This window comes from Caretta caretta, chromosome 3 (assembly GCF_965140235.1).
Source record: "Caretta caretta isolate rCarCar2 chromosome 3, rCarCar1.hap1, whole genome shotgun sequence".
Taxonomy (NCBI): domain Eukaryota; kingdom Metazoa; phylum Chordata; order Testudines; family Cheloniidae; genus Caretta; species Caretta caretta.
Genome location: NC_134208.1, coordinates 76,219,465 through 76,243,683, shown reverse-complemented (window position 1 = coordinate 76,243,683; position 24,219 = coordinate 76,219,465). Strand labels below are relative to the sequence as shown.

The following is a 24,219-nucleotide window of genomic DNA, read 5'->3' as shown; positions in this document are numbered from 1 at the left end:
TTAGCAGGAAACTTTTGAACAATACATCAATTTACTCCATTATAATGCAGTCTTTTACTACAACATAATACAGTGAAATACAAATATAACTTGATGTACTTTACTGTAATAATCAGCAATTACATCTTCAGTAATGATGCTTTGTAATTGTAAACAAGCTTTACATAAATAGATATTGATACAAAAAGGATGCAATTGTTTTTATTTTATCTGCAGTTCTGTGCAGCAGTATCTCAGATTATAAACTCGGACTTGTATATGTGGACCTTTGTCCCTCCCAGCATCCTGCTGAATAGGCACATAAGGGTCCAACCATTTTGATCCCTCTGTAGAATCAGAACCTTAGTCTTGTCAACAACAGTATTTATGAATACAAGAACCAAATTCAAGACCAGTTTTAAAATACTCAGCTTTTACCACTGAAGTGTCAGTGTTTCTTCTGAGCAAGTGTCTGAGCCATTGATTGCTGAGCTATAGAACAGGGGGGAATGCTGTTTCTTGTGCTAACTTGTGTGATGAGAGATCATAATAGTGGCCAAGAGTGGGTAGAGTCATGTGTTTAAAATAATACAAAACAGAAAATGTTCTTCCTTTCACTGCCATTCCCACCAAAAATTCCACTTGTTGTTTCTTGGTGTTGTGTTCCTAAATTCACTAAGTGAGTATCACATACAGAAAGTATTTTTGCTGGGTGTAAACAGTGAAACATGTTGAACTGATTAAAAAAAGAACATTAGAAACTAGATTTCTCTCTGTGCACGTGCCTTTCAATTGTTTTAACTATTCTGTGTGATCACTTCAATCTTTATAAATTACGGGATTGTTTTATAATTCTTATTCTATGTGCACTACAGAAAAGAAAACCGAAGGCTTATACACTAATGCCCGGAAGCAACTGCTGATTTCTGCGGTTCCTGCCATTCTTGTTCTCCATCTGAAAAGATTCCATCAGGTAAAAGTAAAAAAATCTGTTCTTTTAAATTCACTTATTGAAAGAACTTGTTGTAACAGACTGTCTGTACCTACTAGAGATGTACAGAAGGGGCTTTCACACAGGGGTATGCTAAGGGTTTTTTGTAGGACTGCTGGTTTTTTCTCTTATTTAAGAAAGAAAGTACAGTGATAGCAACCTGCTGGCTACTGCCATGTTATTCTGGCCATGCTAAATGACTACTGAAGAGAGACAGCAGTCTGCAGCATGGGGCAGGGGGTTTGAGCACTAGCTGCTAATCCTATTAATTCAGACCCCACTTGGGCTATGTTGGTTCAGTCAGTGAATGGGGGAGACAATTTTGGGAGATGCCTCACTTCCTTCTGTAGAATACAGGAAGAGCCAGGTTGGAGATGTTGGGGAAGCCCCAGGTGTGAAAGATGGAAACTAGGTTAAGGGGAGGCAGAGCTGGCCAAAACTCAGGATTCTCAGTTCTTGAGAAATATTGGTATTTTGGAATTGGTTTCATTACAAATTGGAACACAACCAAATTTTATCAAAATTTCTTGCAAATCCCCAAAATTTTGTTTCGGAAATGTTAGACCCGCAATAGAGGTCTCCCTACAGGATGACCATAACGTTTCTTTAATAATTTTTGCAACACCCAGGCCATTGGTGCTTTTCTTTGCTTCCCTGTGTTGCGTAACAGCATTCTGCTTTTCCAGTCTCCCCTCAGAGTGGCTTGATCCCAATTAAACTTCATATATTTCTTCCATTCTGCAATTTGTTGATTCCATATATGAGGATCTTTGAACCACTCAGAAGGCCATTGCCCATTACTTAACAGATTAACCATTCTCTCTGTGTATTGTATGCCATAAGTTTGCATCTGTACACATCATATTGCTAGTAGCTTTATTGTCAGTCTCAGACACACCAAATAGATTTACATTTAGAGACATTTTCAGGCTTGGGCTTGTTTCAACTGGAGTTACATGTTTCTTATTCCTTGTTCCGATAATGCACCAATATTTTGTGTCACATCTGTCTGTATAAACCCAAAATCTTACCCAAAGCTGACATTTTCCCTTGTAATGTCTCAATATCAAATAAGTTTAAAACTCCAGCTCCAGCACCAATATTACCTACAATATGTTCCCCTATACCTCTCTTATTTTGTATAGTCCCATCTCCCTATTGTTGTTGCTGCACTTGTAATAGATGCAAGGCACATGGCATGCACTCTGGATGTTGTGCACTTAACGTTTACTTGCACTCCTTCCAACCAGATTGTTTGATCCACAATAGTTGGGGCTTCGATTACTTCTCCCCTCCTATATGAGGGCTCGTCTGCCATGATTCTTGGTGCAATCTTGTTTACTAGTGTCTGATCGATAAATGCAAAAAACCAACCATATCCCCGAAAATATATTCCCCCATTACTTTTCCTAAAGCAGCTCAATCTTATTATGGAAGGATTTGCCATTACGCCATATTCCCATAATTTAAAAGCCATTGACTCATTCTATCCCACGAGTATTAGCCAATTCTTGTTCATTAGTCACATCAAGGGTGACTACATCAAATCCCAAACTCCAAAAGGTACAGTTCAGAGTACTCATATTCAGATTGTTCTCGTCATAACTAAATCTAAACCTTAGGTGACCTTCCCCACCTTAGTATGTACAAATATCTCCATTGCTCTTCCAAATCTTTTGGCTTTAGATATTCCCATGTCACATTTTTGCCATTTTCCCACCATATTTCAAATTTTACCTCAAAAGGTTTTTCTTTACATCGGTTTTGTTTGGTCCTGTTTTTCCCATTATGTCCCATGAATAGTTGAATGTATTATTCCCTTTGATCCATACCTCCATCCTAGAGGTGTTCCCATATGTACATCCATGTACCCGTAAATTTCCCCAAATATTCAAAAAAACATAAAAGCCAAAAACCATATTTCCACCCTTTTTGAATTATGAAGATCCTCAATAGTGAAGCCATGGCTGATGCTTCCAGCCATATTATTCTAAATACTTACACTAACCTCTTCTATCTTCGCTCGGGCGCCAGTATTATTTTTTTTCTCCCTAAACTGTAACGCACACAACACAATTCTTCTACTAAGCACACAATGCAAAGCAAAGCAAGCATAAGCAATAAACCAATTACAAAAATTAGAGCACCGTATCCACACTCCAAATCCAAGGGCCATACAGGATAATCTCCGGTGCAATTGGGCATTCCTTTCCCTCTGTAAGATAAACTAAAAGAAAAAGAAAGGAACGTTATTTAATCTTTAGGCCATAACCTTAATTGTGATGTGTGGACCCACTTTCCCTTTTCCCCCTTGTTAATCTGCACTACAGTAGGTGAAATTTTATTTATGATGGAAAATGATCCAACCCATCTAGACTCCAGGACACGATTTTTCTATATTAATTTCAAATACATTACTCTATCTCCGATTTTCCATAATTTACTATCCTGAGCTACACGAGAATCCACATAGTCTCTTGCTTTTTCAGTGGCATCAGTCAGGTTAAATTCCATTTTCTTAAGTTCTATCGGTAACTTCCTTACCCATTGGGTAACTGATACCTCCTCTTCTTCTTCTGGGTACAGTAAAGGGCTCCACAATCTCATAGGCCTTCCAAATAAAATTTGATAAGGCTGTTAGACAGTACCCAATCAATCACTACTTCAGATGGCCGCCAACATCATTGTCAATTTATCATCCCAATCTTTGCAAGTTTCTTGCACTACTTTGCATAGAGCTTGTTTAATAGTTTGATTCATCCTTTCTACTGTCCCTGACGATTGAGAATGATAGAGGATATGTAGTTGTTGCTTTAGTCCCAAAGCTTTTAATAAACTTTTAATAGACCACATTTTGTAGGAGAAGTGATAATCTGAATCAGTTGCTTTTGAAGTTCCATATCTACTAAACGCTACTTCCCACAACTTTTTGACAGTGGTCTCTGCAGTATGATTTCTGGTGGGAATCGCCTCCACCCATCCAGAAAAGGAATCTGTTATCACTAATGAATACTGATTCCTCCTTTGGGTCTTAGGCAATTTATCAATATAATCACCTGTATTCTACTCCATGGTCCCACAGTTCTTTGGTGCAACAAGGATCCCGAATTCGGTGGTCTGTTCCTGTCTGCTGCACACCTTATGCAGTTTTTAACAAAGATTTCTACGTCCTCTCACATATTAGGCCATATTCCAATTTGTTTTACCTTAAAGAGAGTATTCTCTATTCCTTGGTGGGCCATAGAGTGACACGGGTTAATAATCACTTCTTTTTTAAGTTTGTCAGGTAGCCACTTTACCTCTCCTGTTTTCTTATTCACTGCATGTCCACCTTGTATATTCCAATTTCCCCATCTTTCCTCGGGTTTAACGTCCTGTTTTATGGCTTGAGCTCTAGTAACTACCATAACTTCCAAAGGTTCCTTTGCTGCTAATTTAGCTAAAGCATCCACTTTATCATTCCAATATTTTTCATTCCCTTCTCACTGTTGATGACCTTTAATATGTCTTACTCTTAATTTTCCTGTGTGTTTTTTCAACCAATCATAGATAGATTTCCAATTCTCCTTTTGTATCAAATTTTCCCCCTCCGCTGCTTCCCAATTCTTCTTTTTCCAAATCCCAATCCAGTATAACAGTCCTTGTACCGCAAAGTCTGAATCCATATAGACAGTCTGCAACATCATTTTTCTGTTTAAGCAGATTGCTAAGAGCTCTGACCTCTGCTCCCTGAGCTGAAGTCATACTCGTAGAACCAGAAATAGTTTCCCCATCAATTTGTACAGCAGCATATCCCCTATATGGCTTAGAGTTCTCATGATATAAACTACCATCTGTAAACTAAACCTCTTTTTCCCTGAGGCTTAACACTTCATCTACCAGGAGTGCTTCTTCAACTAACTTGGTTCGGTTTCTGGAAGTGGGCATTCATGCTCCTCTCCTTCCATCAGGAGGGCAAATGGTAACATTGCTTGTTTGTTATTCTCATAAGTAACATCTCTGCTAGTTAACATCAAGGTCCATTGAGCCATCGTGGTATTTGATACTCCTTTCCCCTGCAGTTTCCCTGATAAAATATACTTCAGGGGAGAGTGAGGTGTTTGTGTTATAATAGGGGCTGTGCGATTAGTCAAAGCAAAAGCTTCAGTGGCCCACACAGCAGCCAAATGTTCTCTTTCACAGATCCCAAACTGCTGCTCCGTAGGGGTTAATCTTCTAGATCCGTATGCTCCCGGTGTTAACTTCCTGTCGTGTTAACTTCCTGTCAGTTTCCTGCATTAGTACTGCTGCTAGACCCTGTTGGGTTGCTGCCAACTTAATCACAAACGGCTTGTTTATTTCAGGGAATTTCAATGCTGGGGCTTGCATCAAAGCTTGTTTTAAATTACAGAAAGCTTTTTCTTGTTTGGGCCCTCACTCCCATTCTACTTTCTTTTTTAGTAAAGAAAAAAGGGTCCAGTTATAGTGGCAAAATTCCAGAGGTGTTTCCTTAAATAGTTAAACCTTCTTAACATCATCCTCAATGCATGAGAATCCTCTGGCCTTGGTAAATTCATTAGTGATTTCACCTTTTGTTGATTGACCTGAATTCCTTGTTTCCCTCGGGTCACCTCCAAATAATTCACTCTCCTCTGCAGTAGTTGGGCTTTCTCTTTATTAGCCTTGAAACCAGTTTCCTGGATGAGTCTCAAAACCTTTTTGTCCTCTCAGTAACCTCCTCTTCAGTGTCCCCCCCACACTAATATGTCATCTACATATGAAGTGACATTCTCCTGATCCTCTTTGGATAATTGATCCAGCATTCACACCGCATGTTGGTGCGCAATAGCCAGAGTGCAGTGTAGGCCCTGGGGAATTCTTTTAAATAAGTCCTGTTGTCCCTTAAAAGTAAACACAAAGCGGGCCCATGTATCGGGATGCAATGGGATGGTGAAAAAAACAGTTTGCCACATCTATGACAGAGCACCATTTAGGGCCCCCCTGTACTCTTGCCATCACTTGTGGTAGATCTGCTACTATTGGTGTCATAGGGCGAGTAGCTTTATTAATTTGTCTAAAATCCAGTGTCAATCTCCTGAGACTTTTAATATGGGCCAAATTGGGTTATTGTGTGCGGAATTCCCCTTTTCAATAATGCCCTGTTGTTCTAATGATTCCATTATTTTTTCATTATTCCATTAATTCCTGCCTCTCCTTGCACAGGATATTTATATTGTCTCTGTGGTGGCATATTAGTAGACATCGCTAATGAATTTCTGTCCAATCCTTCAAACGCATAATTCCAAAATTCCCTGTGATTCAAATTAACTGCAACCAAACCATCAGCTGTGACATGTCTGGCGACCTCTGGCATGGGATTAGTGACCGGTTGTATTTCTCCAGCCAATAATCCCACTGTTATTCTCTTTAACAGGTAATCCCTGGGTGAATCTCCAGGCTTCATGTAATCTGCATTGGATAACACCTTCATGAGTCTTTGACCTATCACTTTTCCTAACAGCATAATAAATCATGGTATCAGTTGGTGTGCTTCTGGCTGCCTATCCAAAAGCATTTTTCGCTTGATCTACTGCCTGTCTAATCTTTCCAGTGGTAACTGCCCTGATTAACCTATAAAATTCACTCATTTAAATTCTCTGTTCCTCCTAACTCTGTCCACTGTACTAGCCATGTTGCCAAATTTTTCATATTCAGTGAGTCTAATTTACCATCAACTGTAAGTCTGACGAACTCACAAGAATTATTTTTGACTGCTCTGACTGTATTTCCCCTGCTACATCCTTAAGGGTTGATCTCCGTTCTATCACTGCTACAGACTTTTCTGGCTTAGGCTCTCCCAGACAGTTTCTTATTTCTTCCCTCAACTTAGTATAAAGCCCCTCTCAAAGTTAGTCAAACTTCCTTTTCTCTTGACCCCTTTGCAGATCCTCTCCATACCAAATATCATTGGAATCCAAATCCAAATCTCTCTCTTTTTGACACACAGCCGCAACTTTCAGCTCCTGTGTTTTCACTTGCTTTTTCAATGCTGCCATAGTTTTCTGGCACCAACTGTGAGACGCTTGTGATCTCCTCTTCCTTTTCCTTATTCAAATCTCAGATTAACTATTTCATTCCTATCACTTGATGGTCTAATTTATCTTTGTCTGCTTTAACCTTTTCCCAATCCATCATTCTTTTCTCCAATTCCCCTGTTTTGTTTCCCCATTTGTTCTGAGTTTGCATTTATCTGTGTCTGTCTCACTTCCCGCTCCAAATTTTCCTGGCAAGTTTTAAAATTCTCTTGTAGTGTTTGTAACTCTGCACAGACTTCTCCCTTACATCCAATTGCCTTTTTTACAGCTTGCCACAACAGCCATATTACGGCCATTTGGTTTTTACTGGCATTAGGCTTGTACAGCTGTACATATTTCTCAAATATTAAATATTAAGTATCAAATATTACATCTGGTTCCACTGCACCTTCCATCCAAGGGCATGTCCCAAATGCAATAATCTCCTTCTCTAACAGAGAAGGAGCTTTAACTTTAGTCCACTGGGGTGCCTCTTCCACCCCATTACTTCTCTTCTTAAATAGTGTATTAAACATTATTACAAAAACACCACGCAGTATCTCTCCACACTTGTTGGGTTTTTTTTTCTCAAAAATTTCTCACAAATAAGGAGTCACCCTTATTAGTCTTAAATAAGGACTCCCTCAAACACTGTAAGACCCTGTCTCGAAATCCGGCACTCCTTAATATCTCTCCCCCCTCTGCATTCTCCACCACATGTTAGACCCGCAGTAGAGTTCTCCCTACGGAATGGGGAGCAGGCAGATACCAGACACAGTGTTGGCATATAATACTCTAAATGGTCTTCACTAATTACAAAACAAAGCTTACTCAATCCACATTCACACCCCAAACATACTATACCAGAGTGCAAAGGTCAGAATGGTCCCGATGGCCAGTCGAGATTCCTTCCAATTATAAGATGTGGGGAACTGGCAAAAACCACATCTATATCCACACAGGGCTCTGGATCAATAAACTACTCCGATTTGCAGAAATCATAGGCAACCATTTATAGTCCATTCCGTCACATCATCGGTTCTTTGCCTTTGTTTACTAGGCCTTCTACCCACACAATTCCAAAGAGACAATCCTGGATGGGCCGCCATGATCCAAGGTGTGCCATTTCCTCCAATTCTTATACAATTTTATATCAGTCCAGCTGGTGGTGTTTCCTTTTCTGCTGATTATCCATATTTTTCTCAGAACATAACAAGATTGTTTTTGCGCACATAGTTCTAATAGTTCTTGACCTTAAGTTCTTGCTTCGGTTGCCAACTTGCAACACACGTATTTTTGTCAAGCACGTGTCATTCATACCAGTCCTCAATGACTTATAACATATGATATGGTTATATGAATCACAATGCGTGTGTGTGTGTGTGTATATATGTACGTATGTATGTATATCCCAACAGAAACACTGTAACATATAGTGCTCCTGAAAGGAAATGTGTGAGGTTCTCAGAATCTGTAATAGATTTGCCAAAACATTTCACTTAATCAAGTTGGTATATTCTGATTAAACTAAGTTTCATCAGAAAACTTCCAACCAGGAGCTGAGAGGTCCAGGATCCAGCTGGGGATGTTGGTCCTCCTTTTACCATGTGCAGGAGCCAAGATTCAGGGTAATGTTGAAACAGGGCATAAGTTCATGTGTGGGCCACCTCAGGCTGGATGAAGCAGTATGTTATATCTGTCCTACAGTGATACATAGCCTTTAATTGATTCAGCTGCATATCACTGTGGCTTTTTATAAACCCTAAGTTCTTGAAAATCATTTCACAACCAGAAAGCTTTCTTAGTACTAAAAAAACTCTATAAACTTGTTATCCTTTTCAGAAAACTTTTAATGTAAACTTAGTGCTAGTTTGCCAGTTAGCCCTAGACACTTGAAGGCGACTGTTTATCCACAGAAAAGTTGACAGCACAAGACATACCAGTGTCCTGCAGTTGTGACTCAACCTTGACCTGGAGGAATCCTTTCTAGGGCATATGAGATTACTGTAAACTTAATTCCCATTCAGACCTTGGACACTGCCGAGGCTGCCAACAAGTATGCATATTGTCATGGCTCTCTGAGATCAGAGTAGGTTTATTGTTAGTACAAAAAACAAACTTCTGTCTGTGTTATTCAATCAGGTAACAACCAGTCATATTATTGAGACTCTTAGCACCTTCCTAGTTAGTTCTTTTCCATGTTACTGTCTTACTATAATCTATTAAAATAATTTAAATTAAGTAAAAATATGCTCAACTAGTAAATGTTTGAAGTTGGTGTTTTAAAGAAAATCAAACCACCGGACTGATGGAAATCTCTGTCTAAGCACCTGAAACCCAAGTTTGTTGACAGCTTTTGGTAGCAGTAGCCTTGTCTGTGAATGCAGAGTAAATATTTTCTTCATTTTGGTTTATTCTAGTTCAGTTCAATGATAGTTAATACAAAGTTAAGAAACTGGGAGTTGAAAAAGCATGAGAGGTTGTTTTCCTCTTCCAGCCTGAGTAAAAACAAGATCAGAGAGTATGAGATCTACTAGTTCTAAAGTCTTGAAGGCTGTGGTGACCAAACCAATCAGTTAAATCCACAAACTACTGACAGTAATTCTCATGTTTAATAAATGAGTGGGTTTTAAATGCATAATATATTCTGATAAACTTACTTTTTTTCATATGTATCCAGTACATTTAAAGTAGTTTTATTTATCTGATAAGCAATTTCAAAATGCTTTTTTGTGAATTTTTAATTGCTTTCCAGTGTCCATCTCAATACAGCTTGACACAAATCATGAGCAAAAAATTAATAATCCTCTAGTAAAAAAGAAATGCATCATTCACCATTTTCTAACATAAAACTGTAGAAATCGAGAGTCTGAATAAATGTTTGTTACGCTATATAATTGCTTAAATAAATATGTATAGATTTAGTGTAGTCTCCTGATTACTAAAAAGAAATACCATGTTAGACTTGCCTTTCTTTAGGAAAATAACTAAAATGCACAAATGTAAAACCAGATTAAAAGCAATTATTTAAGTCTTTTATTTTAATCATAATTTAGATCAGCAAGCAGGAAACCTTGATTTAAATTCAACAGCCCTGACTATGATTTCAGTCAAAATCTGAATTCTGTTGCAGCTGAAGTGCACTTAGTCTTTTGCATCATACATTTTGCTATGGAGCATATTCCTTCACTACATTTTGTTCACCAATCTGTTACTTGAGCTGCAGGGGGAGCTGGTAGTAACCCCTATATTTAGGTTGTCTAACACTTTCCAGGATAGAAAAATAGTGTGACTTTTTTTTTTTTAAAGATGCTCTAACACCTTCATTGTTTGCAGCAGGCCTTTAAATTTTGGGCAGGGATCAAGCTCTGGATCCAAAGGAGTGTAGTGCCTTTTCTTTGTCCAGTGAAATTCTGTTAAAATGTTTGAGATATAAATTGTTGAACATTGTCCTTCTTTTGGAAAATTTTGGCAATATGCAAAAATAACTAAACACTGGCTGATGTGTAATAGAGAGTTGGTACAATTGTATATAGTACAATGTTATTTCTCTTTAACTTTTAAAAATAAAAAACCTACAAAATTGCATTAACATGTTAATAGAATGCTTGACTTTACAACCAAATTAACAGTTAAAAGTTAGGAAATTTCAGATTTATGGTTGCCTGTGCAACCTGAATTCTGTCCCCTTGTGTATATGCAGTATGATGGTGTTTAAGAATAAATATCATTTATTCACATTCTACTTTTTCCATGGTATCCTGTCTCCTCCATTGCACAGAATGGACACACAAAGGAGCAGAATTAAGGTTCCACGGGAAACCAAAATAATGTTCCTATACCATAGGGGTTTTTTGTATGTAATGTTGAAGAGATGAAAAACGAATGTATAGAGAATGTGATTTATCCACATTCGTTATAGATTTTGTATTCTGTTTTGTCTTATCAGGTTATTCTAATACTGATGCGATACACTTAGATTTAAAAGGCAGCTATGTAAAAATGTTTCTTTCATACTCTTATTTTCTCTTGAAGGCTGGTTTGAGTCTACGGAAAGTAAATAGACATGTGGATTTCCCACTAATTTTAGACTTAGCACCATTTTGTTCTGCTTCCTGCAAGGTACAGTATATTAAGAATACATTTTAGAGTCTTTATTGTAAAGCATTAATTTATTATAGTTTAATTTTTGTAGCTATGGATACAAGTTAAACTGTGATTTTCACCCCAAAGAAATTACAAAATGAATGCGTTCAAGCAGTAATCTAGGATCAGTTCTTCAACTGGTGTAAACTGGCATCGCTCCATTGAAATCAGTTGAGGAGGATCTGTCCCACTTAATGTTTTAAAATGAACACAGTAGCATTACAGCTAGTTATCAGTGCTTCCAACAAAACTGGATTTAGTTATTGAACTTTGAATAACATAGTCTTCACTTGTTTCTCAAGTTATTTCAGCATTGCAAAATATACTTAACAAACTACAGTACTTATCAACTATTTGCTCCCTTTATTACTGTAATATTTGAAATGTGTTAACATATATATTGTTATAAAAATCCATTATGAAATTATACAATTTATCTTTACTTTCTATGATTTTGTGAATAAGAACGTTACAGATGCAGCAAGAGTTCTGTACACTCTTTATGGAATAGTGGAGCACAGTGGCTCAATGCGAGGAGGTCACTATGCAGCATATGTGAAAGTCAGAACACCTTGCAAGAAATTATTGGAGCATATTGCTAGCAATAGAAATGTTCAAGGTATGTCCGACAAACCCTTCTGTCTCTGTAAGGAAACAAAATTGATCATTGCCACAACTCATCCAGTCACTGTACTTATATTGAATAAACACTTTGGCCCTGAATCTTCTCATAATTTGCAGTGCCACACAAGTTGTTAATTTTGGTTTATTAAACCTAATATATAAACACTAATTTCCATGCCACCCACTCCCTACCTGTGGAATACCAAGTCATCTTCACTGAAGTCCCTCCTAAAGGCTCACTTCTTTCCCAGTGCCTACAAGAAGTGAGTCAGTAACAGTTTTTAAAACAAGTTATTTCCTTCTCTGTGGATCTTGTCTCTTCTGTGTCCCTTAGACTGGAAGTTATTTGAAACAGAAGCTGTTTTGTGTTGAGTCTCATGCTATGCTTGGCACATTGTCAGTACGTAAAAATACCAAATACTCTGGTTTAATGTGAGAAGTAAGAAATACTATTCCATGGAAGATTGAAAATTTCTTCTGGTGACTCTTCTGGCACAGAAGTTTGAAGTGAGGCATCAGTGAAATATATATTCCTGGTGCACTATCCTGTGAAATAATGGAGGGAAGGAGAAGATGCCAGGAGCTTTACCAACTAATGGCTGGGTGATTATTAGGCAAGAGAATTGGGCTGGTGGGAGCGGGGTCAGTCTGTAACTTTTTTCATCTTAGAAAAAACACTGCCAGTCCTCGCTAGCAATTGTTTTATATTAGAAGCCCATCTCTCCACAAGGAAAAGGATTAGAGATGTATTGACTCCCTGTCATAAATATAAAGGGAAGAGTAACCACCTTTAAATCCCTCCTGGCCAGAGGAAAAAACCCTTTCACCTGTAAAGGGTTAAGAAGCTAAGAAAACCTTGCACCTCGCAATCTGGTACGTGACCAAAATGACCAATGAAGAGACAAGATACTTTCAAAGCTGGGGGGGGGGGGGGGGGGGGAAGGGTCTGTCTGTGTAATGCTTTTGCCGGGACCAGAGCAGGAATGCAGGTCAGAACTCCTGTAAAGAGTTAGTAAGCAATCTAGTTAGATATGTGTTAGATTCTGTTTTGTTTAAATGGCTGATAAAATAAGTTGTGCTGAATGGGATGTATATTCCTATTTTTGTGTCTTTTTGTAACTTAAGGTTTTGCCTAGAGGGAGTCTCTATGTTTTGAATCTGATTACCCTGTAAGGTATTTCCCTTCCTGATTTTACAGAGGTTTTTCTTTTACTTTTTCTTTAATTATAATTCTCTTTTAAGAACCTGATTGCTTTTTTCATTGTTCTTAAGATCCAAGGGTTTGGGTCTGTGTTCACCTATGCAAATTGGTGAGGATTTTTATCAAGCCTTCCCCAGGAAAGGGGGTGTAGGGCTTTGGGGGATATTTTTTGGGGGAAGACGTCTCCAAGTGGGCTCTTTCCCTGTTCTTTGTTTAGAACGCTTGGTGGTGGCAGCATAAGGTTCAAGGACAAAAGGTAAAAGTTTGTACCTTGGGGAAGTTTTAACCTAAGCTGGTAAGAATAAGCTTAGGGGATCTTTCATGCAGGTTCCCACATCTGTACCCTAGAGTTCAGAGTGGGGAAGGAACCTTCGTAACTTCTTAAAAGAAAACTTAAGTCGCTTCGTTCTCTTTGAAAGTTCATGGGAGCCTAGTGGATCCTTGTAGTGTTTTTAAATTGCTATTAAATAACTGCTGAAATATTCCTTTTTCTCTCTCTCAGAATTGACCCTGTGTACGATACATTATCAATGTAACTGATAACATTGAAAAAACCTCAAAGGAGGACAGGCTGCTTTTTGAGAAAAGACGTGGCAAAAAAGTGATATGACAGTTATCCAGTGTAAATATGATTTTTGTGAATGGCATAAAACAATGATCGTATTCTGAATAAATATTATCTTTCACCTGCTCCTCCCAATATGACATTTTTCCAATATACATTTATTTGGTTACAAAGCAAAAAAAAAACAAACAAAAAAAAAACCCCTAAACTTATTCAGTGTAAACTTAAGATATAAACAAATATTACATATGTTTCTAAATCATGAATAACTGATGTGTTCAAAGGTATTTTCCTACTTCTTCTGTGAAGAACCATTGTGTAATTTGAGAGTAAAAGTATAAGCTGGTGAATAGTAACTCTTTGCATTTGCATTTCAGGTTTAAAGGAAGCTGTGGGAGGATCAGCAGGACAGTGGGTGTATGTTAGTGATGTCCATGTACAGATGGTTCCAGAATCAAGAGTACTAAATTCACAAGCTTATCTGCTGTTTTATGAAAGAATATTGTAAGAGTATTTACCAGTTTAATTTGAAAAATGGTAATAGTTATTTGGTCTATCTTACTTACATGCTGCAGTGGTTGCAGTACCTGTAAATATTGTGCCTTAATCTGCCCTGTAATAGAAAACATACCATACTTTGACCCTGAACTTCAATCAAGCTGATTATCAATACCCCAACACTAGCTTTAAAATGTGCATTTTGCCAAACATTAAAATTCCTGAACTCCCTGTATCAGCGAGAGAGAGAGAGAGTAAATGACACAAAGGATGGAATCCTGGACCTGTTGAAGTCAATGGAGTTTTGCCATTGAATTCAGTGGAGCCACGATCTCCCCCATGATCTTAAACCAGTTAAGAATGAAAATGATGTTGGTAGTGTTAAGTGGCTTGATTCCCAATGGACAGTAGTAATGCAAAATTACTCATCTTCAGTGAGATTTAGTTCAGATCATACAAATTGCTGGGTTAGATATTTTGTCTTAAGATTTCTACAAACAAATTTGCATCATGGTGTATTTCCAGACTTCTTATCTGGAAAACAGTGCTTCCAGAATGGAATGATGACATTGGACAACCTTGATTGGCTAATTTTGCAGTGTAATTTCCTGATGTACTACTGGGAAAACTGAAAAATATAGCATCTACCAGGTCATGCTTGCTGATGGCAAATAGAATATGTAGGGTTTGTATTCTCTCAAAAATCCAATTAGGTTTGATACACATGCTCTGAGCTGTCTCTGGATGGCATTATTATAGGAATTTTCTACCCTCTTAGTACCTGTGGAATAACTATGCTTTAAGTCTATCATTTGTAAGTCTGCTGATTTAATATATAGCCATTGTATTTATTCAGGCATAAGAGAACATTACAAATAGTTCTGTATTGTAGTAAAAACTCAAAACTGCTATATATTGGTTGGGATTACACATGTACAGTATATAGTGAGCTTGTGTGTATATATACATTTATTCAAGCACAACTGGGTAATTTTGTTACTAATTATTGGTTCTAAAAACAAATTTGTTCATCTGTTGGTGATTACTTTCTCACAGAAGTAATAAATGGCAAATTATTTTTTCAATGTGTGAGAGTTGGACAGTAGATGACAAATTCTGCCCTCAAACAGGTACAAGCAACTCCCTTTGAAGTAAGTGGAGAGGGTGAGGATGTCCACTGGCAGAATTTGTCCCTAATACTCTGGCTGTTTAGCATATTATGTCTGCCATAATGTTAGCACTTATTTTTCTTGGCAGACCCATTATTTCTGTCCCAAATGTGATAGACAATAATTTCTGTCAGTCTTCAGCCTTATAATTAAACTGGTTATTTTAATTTTTAGGTCGTCTGATAATTTATTGAAGTTAGCTAACTCATAACCAGATTCTGTTTAGCTTGCAACCCGTCCGTCACAACTACCGATTTATTTGGTAAATAAAATGCTTTGTGTTTGTTTCTGTTTGTTGTTTCAACAGTAGAAACATTTAGTTTCATGGTGAAAATTAATTGCCAGTTCTCCTCACCCCAACATTCCCTACTGCAGAACTCTCAACGTCCAGCAGTGCAATTAAAGCAGCCTACAGCTTACAGGTAGCCAAATCCCACCTCTTACCCCAAGGATTCAAGGCTTGAAAAGCAGTAGGAGCTACCATAGTTACCTACCTCAGAGGTAAGGAGCAGAGGCCGCACAGGGGGACTCCATATTCCGCATGCTGCAGCACAGTGTTCCATGGTAACACACGCTGCCATGTAGATCCACCTGGCAAAACTCCAGTGTGGGAGGGCAGGCATAAATGTCTTAGAGCCCGTGGGCTGTATAGCAGATACAGAGGAGCTAATGGCTAGTTGGAGCTAGTTGGTCATACAGGCTTTGTTTAGAAGAAGTTGAGGTTACGGAAGGGTTAGCTAATATATGTTGGCTAACCCAGACATTTCCCGCAGAGTAGATTCAAATTAGTGCCTCTTACTTCGGTTTAGCTGGTCTCGGTCAACCCTTGTGGGAGCCTAAGGGTCAACCTCAACCACCTAAGTGAGGTAAAAAGTCTTGACCTAAATCTACACTAGGGAAAAGGTCATGGCGAGGTTGGAGTTAACTAATACATTAGTTCCCTTGACCTCTTTTCCTAATCTAGATAAAGCCACACAGGGCGCAGAGAGGTGTTCTTTTCTCTCTCTCTCTCTCTCTCTCTTTTTCTTCTTCTTCTTCTGTTTCTACATAGTTGATTGAAACTCGTACGATTAATGTGGATGGGACTCCCAGGAAACAAAACATGCCACTTGAATGCTGATAGAGAAGTTTCACCACTGTGACGGAATCAGCTCCACAGAACACCAGTGGTCCAGTATTAGAACCACCGAATTTGCATACATAAATCTCTGTTAAGAATAGCACTACTTTGTGGGATGCAAGACTGAAGGATCCAACTGCAGAGATTTTCTTGGCCCCAGTCAGCTCCAAGGAGATCACTTTGCATGAGGTCATGGAGTTCTCCCAGAGCTGGTCTCTGTTCCTCTCCAATCAGTTTGCACCCACTGGGTGGCCTGCCTAAATTCTGCCCCCCAGGCAATAGAAATGCCTGGGTTCTGCTGCCAGGGATCCTGCTGCAGCCGTGGAAGAAGAGGGACAACTTGCCCATTAGGGCCCAGGCACACATTTCCTTGCTTTTATGCTGTATAGGCTTGTCAGCAAGAAAGAGACAAACAAATTAAGTGAAATGATGTGAAAACAGAAGCTAGCCCTAAAACTATTAGTACATCTCTCCAAGATGCTTATTACTGTCCCTGCTGGACTTCTGTTATTGGCAGAAAAAGCTACATGAGCTGAAACATGAAAAACACTGGCAGTGTGTGGCAGAAGCTACAGCAAATATGGAGCAAAAATTAATTTGAAACTTCAGAAAACATACTCTGCAATGGATTTATAGCTTTATATGGAGAATGATTTTGGTTGAAAACGAGAGAGTGAAGGCACAGACTTCAAGCCTTACGTCTCCTTCAATAACTTTTTAACTACCGTACGTAGGGCAATAGTTTTCCCACGGTAAACCTTACTCTGTTTCTTACTCTGAACAAAGAAAAATCTGTTCATAGCTTCACAGCTACACACATTCTGCATGAGGAATTGAGAGAGAAGATGACACAGGCTTCCAAAGGTTCTAGTGACATAGTATCCGATACTTGCTAAGATTCAAAACATTTTTCGAAGGGCATTTTTTCAGATACACTGGACAGTCTGGGAGCTATTAGGTTCCTCCAGCTGTCTCAGGATTCTGTGTGCATTCTGTTGCATGTTAGGCTAGTGTGAAAATGCTCCTGCCTTTTCCTACCTACCACTACCCTTTGTGCTGTATCATGGGGTTGCAACTGATGCATTTTCAAAGCCCCCAAAGATTCAGCATTTGGATAAGCATCCTAAAATAGAGATGCTTTTCCAGTGGTGCTAGAACAATGTTTATAGTGGGGGTGCTGAAGGTGGAAACCATATATTTGGGTTGTTATTACTACTTCAAGCCAGCAGGTGTGGCTGCACCTCTAGTTCCAGGACCTATGTACTTTTCCAAAATAATGGAGTCTCCCTCTGGGGCCTGTGGTCCTCATGCATGTAACCAGACTTTCAAGGGGTAGATCATAACTATACCTTACTGTTATATTCTTGCAGAGACAAGAAGTAATATAGCCTGCTACTGCACCTGGAGTTGTCAGGGGCCAGATTCTTCTGTGATCTTTGTAGGGGGACAGTCCTCTTCTATCTGTCCCATCTTACCCTTTCCCATCCCTCCTTGTGATGTCTCCTTCCCCTCTCACTCTGACACCAATGTTTCCCTTCCTTACCCCTACCCCTACTTTTGGTTATCCCTGCTGTTCTCCCAGCCTCTGGAATTTGTATAGATTAGCCCACTTCCACCTTAATTGAATTGGCTCGTTAGCACTGACCCCCCCCCCCCCCGACTTGGTAAGGCAACTCCCATCTTTTCATGTGCTGTGTATTTATACCTGCCTACTGTATCCACTCCATGCATCTGATGAAGTGGGTTTTGGCCCATGAAAGCTTATGCCCAAACAAATTTGTTAGTCTCTAAGGTGTCACAAGCACTCCTCGTTTTTGCTGATACAGACTAACCCGGCTACCACTCTGAAACCTGGAATTTGTCTGTCAGTCACTCCTCTTTTATCTCTTCTCACTACCATCCAAATTTCTTGATCTACTGGAGCCTTTGGTAAGGTGCTCAACTTACAGTCCTGCTACTCATACTGCCTTTCTGTGGAATGCAATATGGTTTGCAGAAAGGCCTGAGAAGATAGAGAGGCAAGTAATGGCCGCTGAGCAACCCTTGGAGCAGCTCCTTTGCTGGTCAGCTGCAGGAACTTGATGGTGTGGAGGAATCCCTGCATTTGGGATAGGCAAAAAGTTCTGTCCAAAATGGGACTTTGGCAGGTGTGATAGTGTGTGCATGGTAACTATCCCTGTTTAAATAGTATAGTCCCTATATTTTGGTTACCACTGTCTACCATCAGAATTTTTAATCATGTTTTTTTTTAATGGAGTAAACCTATTTTTTCTTCCCAAACGACCCTGTTTGTGGATTTCAAATGTTGGCAAGTATGACAATGCTTTATGAAGTCATCAGAAGTTTGAGATGTCTTGTATATCTTTGTCACCATTTTCTTCTCCTATGGACTTCATATTCAAATAATACTACAAACTGAAATTTTAGATGCAAAAGAGGTTAATGTGCCAATGTCTACTAGATAAAACAGGAACTCTAACTGCTCAAATAAGGTTTTAAACAGAAACTAAGCTGTTGAAACTATAAAAACTTCCTTCTGAAGAGGAAATCCAAGCTGGAATGAGGTGTAGAGGATGGGGAGGCAGATGGAGGAGACTTGCAGCAAATGTAAAGATTAGGAAACAGGTGTTTGGATATTTAACAGTTTACCACACAGTTGTGCAATGGTCTCATGAAACAGCTTTTTGTTGATACATCCATAACTGTGAAATACATTTTTCACCAGCTGGCAGTGGATTTCTAGCCATGCTTCTTACATATCTAAGTTTGTACATAGTTTTACAAACCTATACAAAAGGGACAACATCAAGTTGCAATCTAAACAGTTTTTAAGATGTGGTTAAGTAGTTTGTTACTGCATCTGATTCTCCCTGCCTATTTTTGAGGTTTTGCAATGACATTTTGACAAATTTTAAATGTTTTTTTTTCCTTTCCCCTGTTTCTGTGTAAAAGACTCATGCAAACAATGGGAAACTGAAAGTGCTGTTAAGTGCACAAAGTAAACAAAAAATTCTCTAATTTTTTTCATAGTAATTTTACGTGGCATTTGTTACAATAGTAGGTAAGGCCGTGTTCAGAAAGCCGTGTAATTTTTAAATTGATGGTGTCCTTGTAAGAGCAATTATTGTCTTTTCATAATATTTTCCAAAATTTACTTTGTACATGCAGTAAATGAGCCTAATTATAACTGTATTTTTACACATGCGATGAAAACTTGTATATAAAATGTCAATGGAAATATAAGTATTTATAATAGAACAGAAATACAATAATATATTTTAATTAAGAATGTTTCTTCCATTTATTGCAACTTCATATTTTTATTCCATTATGTTTGCAATACAAAATATTCTTCAGTAATATTGTTTTTTAATGAAAATAGAAAATTACTGCACATCCTGTTTATGAAAGCGTTTATTTTGATTACATTTATTTATGGAGACTCTTACATGAAATCATAATGCGTATTTATAACCCCATTGTTTATGGTTGTATTAAACTCATGTTTCTGAACTGTGTAACCTGAAACTGCAATGAGCTCTATGTGCTACTCCTGGGGGAATTCTGTGCCACTGTGTATGAGCAGAATTTGTATCCCCCCCCCCAGATTTCTTTGCTTCCCCGCAGAAAAATGTCTTTCTGATGGGGAAGCAAAGGGAAGCCACAAGAGCGGTCATGCAACCCTCCCCAGCAGTGTTTTGGGTGCCCAGGGCAGCTGGCAGAGAGGTAAAGGGGCCAGGACTGGGGAAGACCCAGCTGGTGGCTCCTACACTGCCCAGGCTCAGCTGCTAATCCTGACTGAGCTGGGGAGGATGGGACTTCATCTTCCCACAGCACAGCATCCGGGGCCGGGTCAGACCTACCCCCAGTTTTTTCCCCCCGGCTGCAGGAAGCTCTGCAAACTCCCTCCTCCCCCTCCCTTGCACTTCCTGCACCCATCACTCCTGAGCTGCAGGGGGAGGGATCCCTGTACAGGGAGCTGCTCCCCCATTCGCCCAACCTCATGCATCCAGACCCCCTCATATCCAGACCCTCCTGCCAAGCCTCACCCCACCCTACTGAGTCCCAACCAGCTGCACCTAGATCCCCACCCCACTGAGCCCCACTCCCCTATCATCTGGACCCCACACACCAAGACCCCCCTTTTGAGATATATCCCCCCCACACCCAGCCCCCCCCCCCGCTGAGCCCCAACCACCTTCACCTGGACCCCCCTGCAGAGTCCCATTACTGTTGCACCCAGAACCCTCCAACAAGCCCCTGTGCATCCAGATCCCCCCTGCATCCAGATCCCTCACTGAATTGCCTGCACCCAGGTTGCCCCGCACAGAACTGTCTCAGCTGACACCTGGATCCCCTCCACACTTGGTTCCTGCCTTGCAGATCCTGCCTGGTGCACCTGGCATGGAGGGGCAGGGCCCTGGGGTGTTTATGGGACAGGCCCAGTCCTTGCACTGGGTCAGGGTTGGGTGCAGCCTCACCACTGAGTCCGTGTCCCGGGTGGGGAGCAGCACAGTGATCTCCCACCTCTATGCAACCAGTGGCCTGTGCTCCCCCATACCATGGTAGCGCCTCCATATTTATTTGGCAAATAAAATTTGCAGAATTTTAAAATATTGTGTGCAGAATTTTTAATTTTTTGGTGCAGAATGCTCTCAGGAGCAATGTGCAGTCAGACCTTGTACCTATGCGGAGCTCATTACAGCACTGGGACGTTAATTCCCTAATTAACTATTCTGCAAAGTAAGGTTCAATCCTACAAACACTTACGCATGGGAATAGCCCAATTACATTCAAATTACTCATCCCTGTAAGTGCTTGCAGGATCATGGTGCTAAGCAATCAAAAACCTGTGACATACTAATTTTTTAAATATTTGCAATAAATAGGAAATAAATCAAATGTGTATTTAAATGCTGATTGTTATTCCTTCTTCCTTCTTTTCACCTTTTTGGCTCAATACCAGTACTCTTACATCTATCAAATATTTCTATGGCCAAAGGGGTTAATTTTAGATGTATATCACAATGTTGGGATACTTTCTTTTGAGATTTTCTTTGTAGACTGACAATACCAAATCTTATTGCTAAAGAAAAGAGGGACTTAACTTCAGGCTGGACATTAAAAAACAGTTTTTACATTTCACTTTTTTACAAACACTTCTGTCTGTTTTTATACTGGCAATATCTTAAGTACCTTAACAATGTAAATTTTTTTACAGACTAAAGATACCACTTGTTTCATATCCATCTTGTTTTTTGCATCTGAAGTGTATGCTGTGTACTTAAATATGTGCATAAAATATCTGAACATTTGTAGAACTTACTAAATTGTCTAGCTTAAGATATGTGGTATAACTGCTAACATAGTTCCTATTTTTAAGAAAGGGAAAAAAGGTGATCTGGGTAATTATAGGCCTGTTAGTTTGACATCTGTAATATGAAAGGTCTTGGAAAAAATTTTGAAGGAGAAGGTAGTTAAGGACATTGAAGTCAATGGTAAATGGGACAAAATACAACATGGTTTTACAAAAGGTAGATCGTGCCAAACCAACCTGATCTCCTTCTTTGAGAAAGTAACAGATTTTTTAGACAAAGGAAACGCAGTGGATCTAATTTACCTAGATTTTAGTAAGGCGTTTGATACCGTGCGACATGGGGAATTATTAGTTAAATTGGATAAGATGGGGATCAATAGGAAAATTGAAAGGTGGATAAGGAATTGGTTAAAGGGGAGACTACAACGGGTCCTACTGAAAGGTGAACTGTCAGGCTGGAGGGAGGTTGCCGGTGGAGTTCCTCAAGGATCGGTTTTGGGACCAATCTTATTTAATCTTTTTATTACTGACCTTGGCACAAAAAGTGGGGGTGTGCTAATAAAGTTTGCAGATGATACAAAGCTGGGAGGTATTGCCAATTTAGAGAAGGACAGGGATATACTACAGGAGGATCTGGATGACCTTGTAAACTGGAGTAATAGTAATAGGATGAAATTTAATAGTGAGAAATGTAAGGTCATGCATTTAGGGATTAATAAGAATTTTAGTTATAAGCTAGGGACACATCAATTAGAAGTAACGGAGGAGGAAAAGGACCTTGGAGTATTGGTTGATCATAGGATGACTATGAGCTGCCAATGTGATATGGCCATGAAAAAAGCTAATGTGGTCTTGGGATGCATCAGGAGAGGTATTTCCAGTAGGGAAAAGGAGGTTATAGTACCGTTATACAAGGCACTGGTGAGACCTCACCTGGAATACTGTGTGCAGTTCTGGTCTCCCATGTTTAAGAAGGATGAATTCAAACTGGAACAGCTACAGAGAAGGGCTACTAGGATGATCCGAGGAATAGAAAACTTGTCTTATGAAAGGAGACTCAAGGAGCTTGGCTTGTTTAGCCTAACTAAAAGAAGGTTGAGGGGAGATATGGTTGTTCTCTATAAATATATCAGAGGGATAAATACCGGAGAGGGAGAGGAATTATTTAAGCTCAGTACCAATGTGGACACAAGAACAAATGGATATAAACTGGCCACCAGGAAATTTAGACTAGAAATTAGACGAAGGTTTCTAACCATTAGAGGAGTGAAGTTTTGGAATAGCCTTCCAAGGGAAGCAGTGGGGGCAAAAGATCTATCTGGCTTTAAGATTAAACTTGATAAGTTTATGGAGGAGATGGTATGATGTGGATAACATGGTTTTGGTAATTAAATATTCATGGTAAATATCCTGTGATGGGATATTAGATGGGGTGGGATCCGAGTTACCCAGGAAAGAATTTTCTGTAGTATCTGGCTGATGAATCTTGAATCATATGCTCAGGGTTTAGCTGACCACCATATTTGGGGTTGGGAAGGAATTTTCCTCGAGGGCAGATTGGAAGAGGCCCTGGAGGCTTTTCGCCTTCCTCTGTAGCATGGGGCACAGGTCACTTGCTGGAGGATTCTCTGCTCCTTGAAGTCTTTAAATTACGATTTGAAGACTTCAATAGCACAGATATAGGTGTGAGGTTTTTTGCAGGAGTGGTGGGTGAAATTCTGTGGCCTGCGTTGTGCAGGAGGTCAGACTAGATAATCATAATGGTCCCTTCTGACCTAAATATCTATGAATCTATGAATCTTTCCACAAGGCTTTAATTGTCATTTTTGGTTAAAGAAAGAAAGAACAATGTCCTCGCCCTTTTGTGGTGAAGTCAAAACATTCATTATACATTCACTGTCTCCTCAGTTTTCAGAAAGTTGTTTCATCTATCCACTGATCGAACAGTGTGTGTACAGAACATTAGCCAGTGTATAAAAGTCGGTGTCTTTTTTTTCCCCTTTTTTGAAGAAGGAGCATGCAGTAGCATTAATTTATGATTTGCCCAATTGATTTCCGATAAACCTGCTTTTATATTTGGCTAATTTATTACATTTGGTAGTCATTTTCTATCAATTAACTTGTAAACAGAATAACCTAGATGTTGTTATGAACAGTTCATAAAAGGAAAAACCTTTATCACAGGAGTTAAAGTGCTCACATGGTGCATATTCCGAGAGACATAACCAGGTATAATGCTTACAATTTGAGTAGTCCCATTCAAATAAATAACATTATTAATGGTAGTAAGCAAGGTATCCTGGCAGAGCTTAGAGGATCAAGTAAAATAGCTTACGGCTATATTTAATGTATATTTGCCTCTGATTTAATTAAATTCATAGTTTCATATTTTAATCAAGTACTAACTATGGCCCTAACACTGCAAACTCATATGCACATGAGAAACTTTACATGTCAGTAATACTATTAATTTCCATGACGTTACTCTATTGAGTGTTCTAAAACACTTGCCATGTATCTCAACACATATACTAGTACTCATCCAGTGGCTTTCTA

At 39.1% G+C, this 24,219-nt stretch overlaps 1 protein-coding gene across 1 annotated transcript in view; it reads left to right on the top strand.

Moving 5' to 3' along the window:
• The window catches only part of USP45 (ubiquitin specific peptidase 45), a 112,404-nt gene extending 96,891 nt beyond the window's left edge, over window positions 1–15,513 (top strand). Inside the window, exons 15-18 of the mRNA XM_048844936.2 lie at window positions 855–952; window positions 11,059–11,145; window positions 11,635–11,788; window positions 13,937–15,513. Coding sequence (XP_048700893.2) covers window positions 855–952; window positions 11,059–11,145; window positions 11,635–11,788; window positions 13,937–14,067 — 470 coding nt within the window. The 3' untranslated portion in view covers window positions 14,068–15,513. The remainder of the gene's footprint in view (window positions 1–854; window positions 953–11,058; window positions 11,146–11,634; window positions 11,789–13,936) is intronic.
• Window positions 15,514–24,219: the final 8,706 nt, after the last annotated feature.